Source organism: Lupinus angustifolius, chromosome LG02 (assembly GCF_001865875.1).
Source record: "Lupinus angustifolius cultivar Tanjil chromosome LG02, LupAngTanjil_v1.0, whole genome shotgun sequence".
Taxonomy (NCBI): domain Eukaryota; kingdom Viridiplantae; phylum Streptophyta; class Magnoliopsida; order Fabales; family Fabaceae; genus Lupinus; species Lupinus angustifolius.
The window spans coordinates 24,447,191-24,463,107 of record NC_032010.1 but is presented as its reverse complement, the minus strand read 5'-3'; the positions used below and the strand labels follow the sequence as shown (position 1 = coordinate 24,463,107).

The 15,917-nt window shown below is 33.2% G+C and overlaps 4 protein-coding genes and 1 long non-coding RNA gene across 6 annotated transcripts; 2 read left to right on the top strand and 3 right to left on the bottom strand.

Annotated features, from left to right (window-relative positions):
- On the top strand, positions 667-2,894 carry LOC109342145 (pentatricopeptide repeat-containing protein At1g08070, chloroplastic-like). The gene has a single exon (XM_019580183.1). It carries the CDS (start codon positions 700-702, stop codon positions 2,731-2,733), a length of 2,034 nt encoding a protein of 677 aa, XP_019435728.1. The 5' UTR covers positions 667-699; the 3' UTR covers positions 2,734-2,894.
- On the top strand, positions 2,910-3,736 carry LOC109342150. The gene is made up of 2 exons (XR_002107033.1): positions 2,910-3,184; positions 3,234-3,736. It is a non-coding gene; the product is annotated as an uncharacterized LOC109342150 (long non-coding RNA).
- LOC109342147 (chlorophyll a-b binding protein 215, chloroplastic) lies at positions 3,484-4,897 on the bottom strand. Its single transcript, XM_019580184.1, has 2 exons — positions 4,670-4,897; positions 3,484-4,275 (listed from the first exon to the last, which is right to left on the bottom strand). The coding sequence occupies exons 1-2, from the start codon at positions 4,810-4,812 to the stop codon at positions 3,624-3,626; spliced, it is 795 nt and encodes a 264-aa protein (XP_019435729.1). The 5' UTR covers positions 4,813-4,897; the 3' UTR covers positions 3,484-3,623.
- On the bottom strand, positions 6,494-10,003 carry LOC109342149. Of its 2 annotated transcripts, XM_019580187.1 has the most exons (4): positions 9,985-10,003; positions 9,704-9,776; positions 7,927-8,119; positions 6,494-6,890 (listed from the first exon to the last, which is right to left on the bottom strand). In XM_019580187.1, the coding sequence occupies exons 2-4, from the start codon at positions 9,755-9,757 to the stop codon at positions 6,760-6,762; spliced, it is 378 nt and encodes a 125-aa protein (XP_019435732.1). In that variant the 5' UTR covers positions 9,758-9,776; positions 9,985-10,003; the 3' UTR covers positions 6,494-6,759. The 2 variants fall into 2 exon arrangements, with proteins under 2 accessions (XP_019435732.1, XP_019435731.1); XM_019580186.1 differs by lacking the exon at positions 9,985-10,003 and having other exon boundaries at positions 9,704-9,898.
- On the bottom strand, positions 12,935-13,553 carry LOC109342148 (F-box protein SNE-like). Its single transcript, XM_019580185.1, has one exon. The coding sequence runs from the start codon at positions 13,425-13,427 to the stop codon at positions 12,954-12,956; it is 474 nt and encodes a 157-aa protein (XP_019435730.1). The 5' UTR covers positions 13,428-13,553; the 3' UTR covers positions 12,935-12,953.

Below are 15,917 nucleotides of genomic sequence, written 5' to 3'. Positions count from 1 at the left end.
ATATAGTTCAAAATATATTTCAATGTCTATTTTACGCATGTCTTTTGTGTGATTTTGTTTTCATATATTTTGCAAATTATCAACCTCTTATCTTCTCATCCAAATCCTTGATGAATTTGCTTATGTATCAAATATTTACCATACATTACAAGTTTCTATTTATATATCATGGAGATTATAAATGCACCGGAATAAAAATCATAAAAGATTGAAGAAGTAATGCACAATCAGAATAAATGAGCCACTGGGAGTATATTTGCCGTCCCACAACTGTGCCATTCCATGTGCCAAAAAAATATATTTAATAATTATAATTTTAATTTAAATAATTGTTTTCAACAAATAATGATATATGAAATATTACAAAAACTAGAACCGCATATGTAATCCTCTAAAATGGTATACTATAACTTTTGAGAATAAAGTATCTTATCATTTATGAGATAATTTATCTCATCCCACCAATCAAAATATAATATATGTAATATTTTGTTTAACTTTAAAAATATTTTTCTAAAAAATAATTAAATATGACTCTTATCATACTTTTACTGACATCGGAATATAAATGTAAATTATATTCTTATATGAGGAGATATCTTGTTACTTTACTCTCATACCTTTTTGCTTGCTAAATACCTAACAATTATAATACTAATTCAGTGAAGGCAGGTACGATAATGTCTAGTTCTGAGTCTGATGGCAATGACCAACTATCTTCTCTGTTCGTCTCAAAATCCAAACTTTTCGAATTTCATCAAAACCCCAAAACAAGAACCACATCAACTCCATGCTTTGTATCTCAAAAATGGTACCTTCAATCACCCTTCTCTTTCTTCTCGCCTTCTATCTCTCTATACTCACCCCAACATCAACGATCTCCACTACGCTCGTTCCCTTTTCAACACCATAAACCCTCCCACCCTCATTTCTTTCAATCTTATCATCAAATGCTACGTCCACAACCACCTTTCTAACGATGCACTCCACGTGTTCGATCAAATGCTTCGTTTTTATTTGCCAGATTGTTTCACATTGCCCTGTGTGATTAAGGGCTGTGCTCGTTTGAATGCGGTTTGTGAAGGGAAACAGATTCATGGGTTGGCGTTGAAAATTGGGTTTGGTGGGGATAAGTTTGTGCAGAGTAGCTTGGTGAGTATGTATGCTAAGTGGGGTGATATGGTTGTGGCTAGAGAGGTTTTTGATCGAATGAGGGACCGTGGTTTGGTGGCATGGAACTCTTTGATTGATGGGTATGCAAAAAATGGTGACTTGGAAGTTGCTTTGAAGCTGTTCGATGAAATGCCAAGTAGGGATAGTTTTACTTGGACTGCTTTGGTTGATGGGCTATCAAAATGCAACAAGATTGATGCTGCAAGAGAGATGTTTGATCAAATGCCGAGTAAGAATCTGGTATCTTGGAATGCCATGATTAATGGGTATATGAAGGCTGGTAAAGTCAATTTGGCGCAACAAATGTTTCAACAGATGCCTATGAGGAATATAGTTAGTTGGAACTCCATGGTAGCTGGACATGAGGTTAATGGGCAGTTTTTTGAAGCTTTGGAATTGTTTGATGCGTTGTTAAAAGAGGGCCTCATGCCTAGCCATGTTACAGTTCTCAGTGCTCTTTCTGCTGTTTCGGGTTTAGCTTTTCTTAGTAATGGAAGGTGGATTCATTCGTTTATGGTTAAACATGGTTTTGAATTAGATGGCGTACTCGGTACATCACTGATAGAAATGTATTCTAAGTGTGGGAGCATAGAGAGTGCTCTGGAAGTTTTTAAAGCACTATCCAACAAAAAATTAGGGCACTGGACAGCTATAATTGTGGGATTAGGAATGCATGGTTTGGCTGACCGAGCTCTTGAGCTTTTTGAGGAAATGCACAGAATTGGAATGAAACCACATGATATAACTTTCATTGGGGTGTTAAATGCTTGTAGTCATGCAGGCTTGGTAGATGAGGGAAGCCGAATTTTTCATATGATGATAAATGAATATAAAATCAAGCCTACAATTGAACATTATGGTTGCTTTGTTGACATTTTATGTAGAGCTGGGTATCTTGAACAGGCAAAAATTACAATTGAGAGCATGCCTATGAAACCAAACAAATTCATCTGGATGAGCTTGCTGGGTGGTTCTAGGAACCATGGGAATTTGGAAATTGGTGAATATGCAGCTCATAATTTGATGGAGACGGATCCAGATCTTTCTGGGTGCTATACCGTACTTTCTAACATGTATGCTGCAGCTGGGAAGTGGGATGAAGTTTCACAGATACGAGAAGTGATGAAGAAGAGAGGAGTTATAAAGGATGCTGGATGCAGCTTCATTGAGCACAGAAGCCAACTTCACCGGTTTAGCGTCGGAGATAGATCACATCCCCAAACTGAGGTTATATATGCTAAGTTGAAGGAGATGAGGGAGAAACTGAAGCTGGCTGGACATGTTCCTGACACAAGTCAAGTTCTACTGAACATTGAAGGGGAGAATGAAAAAGAAGCTGAATTAGAGACTCATAGTGAGAGATTGGCCATCTCTTTTGCCCTCATCAATATGGAAAGCAGGACACCTATTCGCATTATGAAGAACCTTAGAGTTTGTAATGATTGCCATGTAGTCACTAAGCTCCTCTCTGCTATCTACAATCATGAAATCATAGTGAGAGATAATAGCCGGTTCCATCATTTCAAAAATGGATCATGTTCTTGCAATGACTTTTGGTGACTGCCTCTCCATTTTAGCAGCATGTGATGGATCCTTGTGCAGTTTTGAAGACACATCTCCAGAGTTCATAGCCTCCCTGCTAAGGTATTGGCTTCAAATATGGCTACAGCTATGTAGTTAAATTTATTATGACCCTTAATAAAGAAGATGATCTTCATGAACATGCTCCCATCATCGCCAGTGCCATTTTCTTTATTCAGGCATACAATAACCCCAGGAGTGATAATTAATGTCATTTTCATTTGAATGTTTCTACTTTCTACATTTTTATATAGTCAAATACAAGATAAAAGATGTTCAAAACACAGTTTTGCAGACACATCTCCAGAGTTCATAGCCTCCTGCTGAAGCATTGGTTTCAAATATGGTTACAGCCAAGTAGTTAAAATTTAATATGACCCTAGCTTAATAAAGAATATGATCTTCATGAACATGTTCCCATCACCCCAGTGTCATTTTCTTTATCCAGGCATACAATAACCCTAGGAGTGACAATTAAGGTCGTTTTCATTTGAATGTTTCTACATTTTCATATTGATATTAAAGTTTGAACTTAAGGATCTAACTTTTTAGTCAAACAGAAGATAAAAGATGTTTGAAGTTTAAGATATGGGCATTTAGTTCGTTTTTGTATAATTACTTCATATGGTTCAAGCATTGTTGTTTTCAGTGGAGACCATAAACACTTCTGGGTTAGGTTATGGAAAAAGTAGAAACCCATACAAGTTATGACAAACACACCCCAGCAAATATTCCAAAATCATGCATAAGAGTTGACATTTCTAATATATAAATGTTCTCATACAGGTTCTTGGTGTTACATCAGTGACAATGGAACTGCACGTGGGAACAGAAGATAGTGTCAGAAAAGGCATAAATCAGCATCATCTTCATTGTCCAGGGACAAAGTTAGTGGCAAAAGCCCATGCATTGTTGGCAACAGGATCAGCAACATGGTCATAAAGGTTCTGAATAGGGCCCTTGCCAGTAACAATGGCTTGAACAAAGAAACCAAAGACGGAGGTCATTGCCAATCTGCCGTTCTTGATTTCTTTCACCTTCAACTCTGCAAATGCCTCAGGATCATCAGCCAGACCAAGTGGATCAAAGGCACCACCAGGGTATAGTGGGTCTAATCCTTCTCCAAGTGGTCCTCCACCAACCCTGTAGCCTTCAATTAATCCCATGAGCACAACCTGAACAGCCCAGATTGCAAGAATGCTCTGAGCATGAATCAGGTTCGGGTTGCCTAAGTAGTCAAGGCCACCCTCGGAGAAGATCTGAGCACCAGCCTTGAACCACACCGCTTCACCGAATTTGACACCATTCTTTTCAAGGATCTCTGGGAAGATAATTCCTAGTGCACCAAGCATGGCCCATCTGCTGTGAATCACCTCAAGCTCACGGTTCTTGGCGAAGGTTTCAGGGTCAGCTGATAATCCAGCTGTGTCCCATCCATAGTCACCAGGGAATTCACCAGTCAAGTATGATGGAATTTGTTCTGAGAAGGGTCCCAAGTACTTGGGACGGTCAGGACCATACCTGTTTTTAACAACAACTCATGCAAAGTCAGATTCTTACACAGATTATCAGCACCTCACCTCAACATATTGTAGAGAAGGTTATTAAATCTTAATTATATTTTCTTAGTACATTGTTATTATTGACCTTCATAAGACATTAACTATATGTGGCTGCATCATGACTCATGAGCCAATTAACCCCATCTTATTATACTTTCAAAGTCTGTGGCTTTATGTTATGGTTAGCCCCATCTTAATTAGTAATGATGTTCTACTAAAAAACCAAAACTACAAATATCGAAGACATAAAAAAGTTGTGGAATTTATACACATCCATAAATCATTACTCACCCAATAGGTGGAAATAGAAATACTAGTTAGAGAATAATGCTTAGTGCAATAGAAGTACATACCAGATGCTCTGAGGAGCACTCTTAACTGTTCTACGCATAGTAATGCGACCTTTGCCAAAGCCACCAATCTTCCTAACAAGCTCATTTCCCTTCAAAGCAGCCTTGGCAGTAAAGGCTGATTGCTGGATAGCAGAAATGGCCATGACTATATGTTAAGGCTTCTTTCACTTTCTTTACTAAACTCTGTAGTTGCTGCTGCAAGTGTTGTGATGAATGAAGTGAAGAGTCTCGAAAGGTTTATAGAAGTGTCATGATATTGTGGATGAGGATATGTACAAGTCAGCAGCACCTCATTGGTTGGTGGTGATGTTGGATGTGGATTCTCAACCTCATATTTACGGACAAAAACTTGTGTGGAGATGTATATAATACGTCACATTTAAAGAAGATAAGTACATTTTATAGTTTTTGATGTTGTCATTTAAGATTAAATTTAATTGGAATTAAATATTAATATGTTGTCAATATCTTATTGATTGTCTCTATATAATTTTGTATTGAGACAAGTCTTTCTCATATAGTGGCTCTCCTTCTGCCATGTGGATGCAATGCTCTGATTCCTCATATGCTTTTACAGAGGTTGAATGTAAGCCACATAAATCAGCTCTACCAAGGATTATCAAGAAAAATAAAATAAAAATATGTAAGCCACACAAATCAGTTAAGCATCAATGATTTTAGAGGATAATATGTATGCACCATCAGTATAAAGATTTATACAAAATCAATATATCATTTATTATCCATTTGTATTACTTTTATTTAAAAATCAATAATAATTAAATATGAATGATAAATAATACAGTAATAACAATATATACATCTTTTTCTCCTTATTTTAACCATTTATTTAACAATTTTTGTTTTTAAAATTTCTCAATCAATCATTGCACTACTTTAGTTTAAAAGAAGAAATGATAACATAGCAGGAGAACATATATCAACTTTCTGAAATTAATTACAGTAACAAGCCAAGAAATAGATTAGTTACTTATCCATTCAAATAGACAGGAGAATATTTTTGTAGTACCAAAAAATATAAAAGAAATTATATAATTCACCCTCTTATTTTTTATATATATACAAATTATTATTATTATATTATCCACCATTCATTTCACTAAAATTAATCATTTTACCAAATTAACATGATGCAATTATTAAAGGAGGAAAAAGTGTATACACTACCAATACCAATATAAGAGTTTTTATACGTCGCTGCATTATCCATCGTTTATTTTCAATCACTATTGAATTAAAAAAAAAATCAAATGAAGGATAAATAATACACTAATCGTATATATATTTTTATACTATGAGTACATAGATATTATTCTTGTTAAAAACGAATTACAACAATTGAATATAAATCTATTTAGTTGAGTTTGTTTTTCCATAATATCCTTTCACCAATAGGATTTAACTTCATCTAGACATAGTAAACTAAAAGTAAAATATGTACCAAAAATCTAAGGGTTTTATAGGATGCTTTTTGTGTTTTTCAATGTTCTCAATCTCTCCGAACATAGTTAGACGCTCAAATAAAAACCATTTCCAATAATATTTTTCGGTATATGCCATTTGTTTGAAGACTTAAAGTGCTTTTCATCAGTGCATTAGTCAACTTTCATTTGTAAAAAAAGATGTACCACTGATTTACTTCATATAAATTCTTAGCATCATAGTTAAGGTTAGAAATAAAAACTCAGTTTGGTCGTACAAAGACATTGATAAAAATCCAAACATGCAATAAGTAATGAATATGTAACAGTAATTACACTTCACTTTGGAACACAACTCTCAGCTCCTACTCAAACTAGAAAGTTGAAGTTGAAGAGAAACTGTATATATGTATATTCGTTCATACATGAGAGAATACATAATTACACAGCATGAGGAAATTAGTGCACAGAACTTCTACATAATAAGACTCTCCTCCACAAGAGAAGTAACAACAACCCTTTTGCAATTCAATAAAGAAAAGAAAAAGGGCTAAAACAGTGCTTCCCTAACTTCTGTTTTCTAAGCAAAAATAACTTGCTTTTAAGTACACACATGGAAGAACATGTTGTAGTAGTATTGCTGTATCATCATGGTTCCAGCTTTAAGGAAACAACTCTTGATTGTCTGTTCGATTTTGCAACCTTTTGGAACACTGCGGATAGGCACGCCGGTGCCCACCAAGGCCGCCTGACGTTTTGCTCCCCTTTCAGACAAGCCACTAGAGACATGAACAATAACACACAACAAGTTAGGGGCACATTACAGATAGGCCTTTTTTTCTTAAACATATGTTTGGTCCTTGAAAATATACAGAATTTTGATTTTAATCCCTACCATTTATTTGTTTGGGTTCTAGTCCTTATACATTCCAAAATTATGGTTTTAGTCTCTAATGATGTGGCTAGTACCAACATGTGACATATTTCATCCAAATTGTTGACATGGGCAATTGTGGTGTTGGCATATCATTGACAAGGACTAAAACCAAACAATTAAAGTAGAGACTAAAAACTAAGAAAAATAAATCGAGGGACTAAAATAAAAATCAACAACATTTCAGGAACTAAAACATATCTAAGCTTTTTTTTACTTGGTGGTAAAACTTCCCTCTCCCCATTCTTAAATGTTGTGGCTCCAATATCATCTTGCCAGAGAAGTCACATAACCACCAAACAGAAAGAAAAAAAGCATAACCTAAGCAAATTTCATGTCTCCTTATATATAAACACATCACATGTTTAAGGAAATGAAATAATGCTTTGACAACAGTTTCAAATAAGCAAACTTTTCAACCTAGGAATAAAAATATAATGCAGACTAATTGTCACATCACGTCTATGTGGAATGGGTCCAATGCACAAGGCACCCACCTAGCAGAGTCTGCGGAAGGTAGATGTACGTAGCCTTACCCTCACTAGCAAAAAGACTGTTTCCAAGATCTATGTGAAAGGGGTACTTCAAGAAAATGTAATTCACATATTTTCTTTCCAATATGATATAAAATAATTGAAACTATGTGATATGATGAGACCCGTTCAAGGTTGCATATAATGAAGTGATAAGTGTTCCAATAACAGATGCAGGTTATCGATTTCTATATATATCTCGCACTAACTACCAAACTTCAATTTTAATCTTTAAATCTAGTAATGCTTCCTTGGATTGTTCAAATGGACACAACCAAGCCTTAACACACTAGGCACGGAGGATATCAAACGATAGTTTATTTGTAAGAGAGTGAGAGAGAGAGAGACCTTTAATCCGTCTTAATTCCTTGCACAATGTGATGAAGTCACCCCACTTCATATGGCATCGTCTTATGAAACGAAGGATTTGTTCAGTTGTGAACATAGACATTCCTTCCAGGTATTCTCCATTAACACCATTTTCTTTAAAAATCTGACGGTAACTACCAAGATTTATAGTCTCCAGCCACATGCCAACATCCTGACAATTTTCACAATTTACAACACAGTCAGCAACATAGGTAAAGGAAAAAAGAATGCATAAAAGTGTTACAGAGTGTAGTACTTACATCAGTTATTGATAACAGTGCATCAATGACATTGTATAGTATAGACCTAAAAACAGTGCTAAGTGAGCACTTAGATAATCTTTAATTATACATAAGCACATTCATGATGCAGTCTTGTGATCTTGATACATCAATGTAGAATAACAAGATTATAATCTCTATTGATAAGTTTACACTTTGGATTGACGCTATGGCTTTAACACCCTACTTAACCGAGCAAATGAATACAAGGATAAATCAAATTTGGCATATCACTGATTAAGAGACATTAAAGCATAAATAAATTATCAAATGGCCATTCACTGCCAGATGCTATATTTACAAAACATAATGGCAACAACAACAACAACGACAATGAGAACATAAGTGCTACAACAGAACTAAAATATAATAATCCAGAAAGATTCATTCAGATAGCTTTATCATGTGAGCTCATCAAATCCAGATTCACATTATATTTGTGCTTGAAGGTGTAAACATTTGGTGCGGGTCTACATATTTTTTCTTAGGGAACGACATTTTGACTCCTTGTAGAGAAAATAATATTCGACAGTTAGACACTTCACTTTTTTATGACAATAGAAAGAGTAGGTATCAAATTGAGGAACCATACAAAGTTGTCTTCCCTGAATTGCAAACTTAATTTAAAAGCCAAATAGCTAATGACTACTAACAAGAGTCATAGTTCAACCAAGGTGATGAGTTTCACAGGTAAGTGCCATCAAAAGCTTCATTAACAAACTATTTTCCTGGATTGAGTAGATCTTCAATACATTGTCAACTAAGTTCCCTATATATGTGACAATATTATACCGGGAAGATTACACTAATCTCCCCTGAAGTTTGACTTAATAACAATGAGAACCCCCTATGCTTATGTAAACATAACACTCACCAACACTAAAGTACGATAAAGACATGATAAACTCTTATCACGTCCAATGTTTGGTGTGTACCGTTAACATGGTCATGCTAGTATGGTTACGACAGAGGCGTTCAGGTGTGAGGGTACGAGGAGGAAAACTACCATATCCTATTTTGCTCATTCCTAACCCAACACCATATGATAGAAAATAAACTAGGCGAACACGATATGATAAGCCAGCCAGATACTGGCTTACTAACTCTGGATTGCAACAAGATAGGACAGACTATCATATCCTGTCTACCAAACAAGTCCTGAACAACAATTATATAGTATCGGATATACCATTCATCAGAAAATCATTGAAGCAAATGAGTTTCACAACCTAGATTGCCACAGAGTGAGTACAAGTTATGTACCCAAACAATTCACTTAAATTAACTGTTACACAAGATCTAATTACACGTTAAAAGTACAAATCACATGTGTGTGGAAAAAGGCAGGATTATGTGTCAAGTGCAACTTTCTTTTTCAATAATATGATTAATAATTAAGAATATATACATACATATACATATATATAAACATATATATATATATATATATGAAGATGGGGAAATGAAAAACCAACCTCAACAGTCCAGATGAAGAAATCAAGAGGCTCAGGTGAGTGTCCTTTGTTCATTTCAAAAATCAAACTTCACCTAACCACAGATCAAGCACCTCATCAGAAACCAAAAAAGCAACAAACTTTTCCCCACAAAAAACTTCCCAGATTAGAAAAATGAAAAGGGTCGAACTAACATACAAGTTTAGATGCAAGATCTCAAAATACTCATTCCTCCAACAACAACAACAAAAAACTAAACAATAATAGTAAAAACATAATAAAAATCGAACATGGTTTATTACCTGATAGCGTGAGTTAATAAATAAAAGTTAAAATTAAAAGAAGGAAAAAAAGGAATTGTATAATTGATAATAATTGAGATGAAGAAGAAGAAGAAGAGAGAGAGAGAGTAATGAAAGAACAGGTGATGGCTTTTTCAGTTTTTAGATGAGTAACTCATTGCTTCATGTTTACGTGTTAACTCCACGCGATTCCAATGCTTCGTTATGCCACGCGCCAACCCATAATCAATATCTATCTCTATGCATGTATCTATATGTCTCTCTTTCTTTTTCTTATTATTTTATTTCCAATTTATTATTCTTACTATCTAGCCATTGCATAATATAAGAATCATTGAATGAAATTGAAACCGTTGATGAACCCATACATTTTTTTATATTACATAACATATGAAATGATGGAAGCAATACCAACATTTAATTCCTCTAGTATTATCATATTTCATCGTCGAGTTAGACCATTCTCTATTAATAGTTATTTCTGATAAATCTTGGAGAAAATCTAAAACTATTTAGTTATACATGTGTATTTGATAATAGCCTTATTCATAGGTACATTAAACCTCCTTGGTTAGTAAAGTGAAATAGTTGTTAGTGTGGGATGATTGGTTGTGTTTATTAGTTGTTGTAGTTAGTTAATCAAATATGTGATACATAAAAGGATGATGTATCTTACCATTTTTGTATACATTACAAGGTCGAGACATGAATTTTTTGGGAAATGTGATCCTTGTTCTACGAGGTGTCGACCTTCAAAGTTGCAACACATATGACATAACTGTAATATTCTCCTTTGTTTCATCTTCCAACTAACTTTTAATCCGATTATGTCAAACATACCCATCAGAGATAATAATAACAACAAACTTGACTTAAAGGGCATTCACTAATATATCTGAAGACAAATGTCACAATAAAATTTTAATCTCTAAAAACATGTGCTTAATGTGTCACTAGTGTACATGTTAAATCTTAAATATTGTGGGAAGAATGCTTAATTGTTTGATCAATGAATACACAGACTACAAAGCATTTGCTTCTGTAGCAGCATGAAGAAGTTCATCTAGAGCGGCAGCTGGATTGAGATCCCAACACCCTCCAACAACTAATAATGACTTTGTATACTTGCTTTATATTATGTGTAAAAATCATGAGATTCAAGATCCTATAATTGATATTTCACCGATCATTAGAAAATATCTAACACGAGATCCTAACACCTTTCAGGCAAACTGCTTGCCTCTTCACTCTCCAGCAACCAAGAAAGAACTTGGTGAGAAAAATAATAATAGTATTCACCATCTTTACTGTGAATTATATATATTTTAAGTATAAAGTTTTCCATCATCATTAAAGTCTATCTATATTAGAGATTTTTCCTCTAGTAACTTCTAAATCCTATTTTTGTTGAATAATTATTTTAATTTCTAAATCCTATTTTTGTTGAATAATTGTTTTAATTTCTATATCCTATTTTTGTTGGATAATTATTTTAATTTCTATATCCAATTAATAGTTTAGTGCAAAGTTGGACAGTGGTTTGGAGAACTGTCTGTGGTAGATAGATATCTTGAGAAAGATGCAACTTGTCATTTATTTCTTGCTTTTGGTTTTATTTTTTGTTCAATTAAAATATTATAAAAAATTAAACTACCTTACTTCTAGATCTCATTGTTCACTTATTTAAATTTTTATTAATTAATATGAACAATCATCTAATGTTTTCAAACGAAAATTACATGGTGTACCAAAACAATTACAATTTGTTTCATTACAAACAAAAAGAGTGCATTTTCGAAAATGATCATTTTACAAGACTAAGTAAAGTTTCTCTTTATTGTGGTGACTTTTTGCCTCGATGGAAGAATTCAAACTTGCCCTAGAGTTTGATTAATTTCAAGAACATTTCCTTTGAAGGATATGCAAATTATGTTTTTAATCTATTTTTGGCAGTAATAGAAATTTTATTGTAACACTAATATTCTTGGCAACATTCACTAATTCCATAATGGTTCACTCATTTTCATCATAAGATCGCTATATTTCAGTGTTGTGAGAACCAAAACATATTGAATGGTCTGATTGGTTTGATTATTGACCAAACTTTGGAAACAACTCTAATTTATCATTTTAATTAAGTGAGGTTTAACCGTTTTGAATTGGAGAAGTTTCGGTCCGGCTGTGTTAAACTAAATTAACGCGGGAACCCTAAACTGAACGGTTCACTTAAAAATTGAAAAAATGGAACACTACTCTAATCTTTTATTTTACTTCAGTAAAAAACAATGAAGAGGCGTTATTTCAATATAATTATGCATGATTATTAATTATATATTTATAGATAAATAATATTAATTAGGTATAAAACCATTTGGTTAAACAAATAATTCAATCATTTAAACCAGTTAAACCAATATAACATCTCTTTAACATTAAAGTTCTACTTTCACAACATTGATATTTGATGCTCATGTAATATGTTGACCAAATTTCTGGCCCATATTTAAAATATGTGTTAGCAAATCGACCATACATAAAAAAATATAAGTCTTTTCAACTCATATTTTCAAGAAAGATTACAATATTAAAAAGTAACCTGATCACACAATACATGGGTTAATTACTAACTAGTTGAAAGTGGTAATATATATCAAAGTGAATGCTTCAACTGAAAAGAGCAGCACATAAAACTGAAAGATTTTCGTGCTTATTCTTTTCTAGTACATCATTGTTCGTGCTTATTCTAAGCTCCTATCAATAATATATATAACTATATAACAACAATATGAAAATAAAAAGAAAAGGGAAGACAACTAAACAAACATAAATTGATAATATATTATTTAATGTGGCCAAAATGAAGGATAATCCAGTTTTATTAAAATTGAATTCATTAATAAATATATGTGTAGTTGGATTAATAATTGATCTAATATAGTAAGATTAATAACTAATAATAATATTAAAAGTCAAACATTGACCGGGTTGCATAGGAACATGAGAGAAGATGCTGAGTTGTCACTACCATTACTACTCTCATAACTATCAATACAAAACAATGAAAGTGAAAGCTGAACCTCATCATCCCGAGTCCAAACTCGCTTCCTTACTCTCTCTGACTCACCGAGTCGACTCAGAACTGGTCTCACACACACCATATATAGCCTCTTGTACCCTCCAAGCGCCGCCACCATCGCCCTCACCGACGGTGGTGGAGGAGTAGAGAGGTGGCGGAAACATAGATACTCCCAGAGTGAGTCGTTGTTGTGTGTCAGGGTGCACCATAGGCGGCACACACAGGATGATACACCCAATGAGGGACCGTCGAGTCGTTTAAGGATTTCAGTGAGAATGTCGATGTTGTCGTTTATGAAGAACTTGTTTCGTTTTTCTTTCTCTTCTGAACCGCTTCTTCTTCTTCTTCTTCTTCTTTCGTTCTGCATCTTTTCTTTAAGGAGTGGTTGTGTTATTGTGTATAAATGTATATAGTTGAAGGTGGAAGCTATGGAGTGGGTTTAAGAACAAGAAATGGAATGAGCATAGCCCTTAGCTTGTGGGGTTTTAAGTTAGGTTCTTCTTATGTCAACACACATGATAAAAATAATATTTTCTTATTGTTGTGTTAAATATATTAGTTATCTATTATTAATTTATATTACTTTTATTTGAGAGAGTCAGCAATAATTTATATGGATAATTTGCTGACAAAGTGAAAAACATTTACAAAGATAAATTTTCACGAGATATTAGTGTAGAGAAAATCGACATGTTATAAGCATAATATCTATATACTTACTGTATAAAGAATTATTCATTTGTATTATTTTTATGTAAGAGTCAAAAAATAAATTTAAAGACTTGTAAAAAACTTTTACTGTACATAATTAATTTTATAGCGTACACCAATATAATGACTAGGATAGTTGAAAATCATTGGGCTGATTACTGGTCTTGTCATATGATACAAATCTTTACTTTACTCTTAAATAAAGAGTTGTTATATTCTTTGTTTGTTTCAATGAAATAAATTAATTTTTTACTTGAAAAAAATGAAAATTTACTTACAAGTTTTATGGCTCATAAATATATATACACCCTAGTATGAGTATTTTTTAAGGGCAAACAATATTATTTTAGAAAAAAACAATATAGCAATTGATGATACATATAAGAGGATATGTAAAGAAGTGAGTTGAAACTTGAAATAATAAATTTTAAGACAAATTGGACCCCTCCCTCTTATGGTTTCTGGATCTGTCTTTACATTTTATAAATTGTATCTCTACCAACTAAACTGCACTTGCGGATAGTATATTTGACTATTATTCAAACATTACATCCCAATAACAAATGTTGAAAATTCATTTCCTTAGAATATTAGTTAGCAACTTAGCATATTAAAGCAAGTCTTCATACACTTTCCTACACTCACATGTTTGCATTTTTTTGCCATCTAACTATATAATAATTATATATCATCATAAAGTATGGATCCTCTTCAACACCTAATATAAATCCTTACATGTGTCAAATAATATTTTTTAGCCGTTCAGATTCTAATTACTTTTTAATAAGATAAAATAAAAAATCACATAATTCCATTTTCCATCATTATTTATGTCTAGACATATGTAATTAAATATGAGAGGTGTATGTGAGAAAACAATGGCATTGGGAAAACAATATTGCAAACATGAACTTCTCTAGTGTAAGACCTGAAGAATAATATAAGGGATATTTCATTTGTTTGTTACTAAGTTACATTTACATTGCTAGATTAGTTGTTGTTATAGTTGGACTTTTGCATGCAAAGAGAGAGAGAGGGAGAGTTGTGAATATCGAGGGGAGAGAAGGCGCCAAAAGGAAGGTCCAAACCAAAGAACTGGAACCAATGCTATGCTTTTTTCCACTTGTTGGTTTTCTATACAGAATGAGAATGATGATCATTTTCATTAATCGATAGACAAGTACATTTAAAATAAGAGAAAAAATGTAATGTGATTTGACGTTTTTATCTTCAAAATATAATGAAATGACATTTATACTCCTGCGTGTAAGCGCAAAAGTAATCACTTGTCTCTTCACTAATATTAGAGATGATCCTAACTCTTCTGTATAGGTTTAGGGGTAAGGTAGAATATGGTGTTTGGTGTTATTGTTTTTGATTGCATTATTTCCAATATGTACCTTATTAGATGAGGACCGTTGTGAGTGAGATGAGAGAATATATGAGAAAGAGATGATTATAACTTTGAAAGATATAGTATCAATGATGGTGTATTTGAATGAAATGTCACAAAGTGTATTCAGAGTTGTGTGGTTTTTTGTGGAGAGTTTGGACCATATGATAATAAAGTGTATAAGAGGTCAAATATGCAAGTTCTCAAATTCTTTCACCTTTATACTACTGTGTGGGCATGCGTGTTTCATAGACCAAAATCTCTAGACACTAGACTAGACACTAAAAAAATGTCTAAAATTGAGCCAAGTAACCGTTGATTAATTTGACTCTAACTACATTATTGTTACCTATAAGTAATAGGAAAATACACATGTGAATGAGGTTCATTATTGTGACAAATTTCTTGGAGTTTGTAATTTGGTATGTGGTTCATTATTTTGTTATATACACATGTGAATGAGTATTAATAGGAAAATAATCTTCTTTTTTCTTCTTCTACAAAAAAAAGTTTACCAACTGAACTTCCATGAGGAAGGAGAAATTGTGTAGCTATTAGAATTTAAACTTAAGTGCTCCCATTAAGTCGAGTTATGCGGCATATGCACCTAAGTAGTAACCCACATTTTGCACCTCTTAGATATAAGTCAAGTTGCAACAATTTAAACTCGAGGGTTAAGTGCGAAAATTATCTTAAATAGTAAGGATAATTAAGTATTTTTTAACCTTAAAAGTTTACATAAATGTAATTCAT

Bases quoted from the DNA above. Each gene is read 5' to 3' on its own strand.
- LOC109342145 (XM_019580183.1), top strand. From the start codon at position 700: ATGGCAATGACCAACTATCTTCTCTGTTCGTCTCAAAATCCAAACTTT.
- LOC109342147 (XM_019580184.1), bottom strand. From the start codon at position 4,812: ATGGCCATTTCTGCTATCCAGCAATCAGCCTTTACTGCCAAGGCTGCT. The intron at 4,276-4,669 runs GTATGTACTTCT...TGTTAAAAACAG, and splicing joins AGTGCTCCTCAGAGCATCTG to GTATGGTCCTGACCGTCCCA.
- LOC109342149 (XM_019580187.1), bottom strand. From the start codon at position 9,757: ATGAACAAAGGACACTCACCTGAGCCTCTTGATTTCTTCATCTGGACT. The intron at 8,120-9,703 runs GTTGGTTTTTCA...GAAAATTGTCAG, and splicing joins TCTTCATCTGGACTGTTGAG to GATGTTGGCATGTGGCTGGA. The intron at 6,891-7,926 runs GTCTCTCTCTCT...TCATGTCTCTAG, and splicing joins GGAATTAAGACGGATTAAAG to TGGCTTGTCTGAAAGGGGAG.
- LOC109342148 (XM_019580185.1), bottom strand. From the start codon at position 13,427: ATGCAGAACGAAAGAAGAAGAAGAAGAAGAAGAAGCGGTTCAGAAGAG.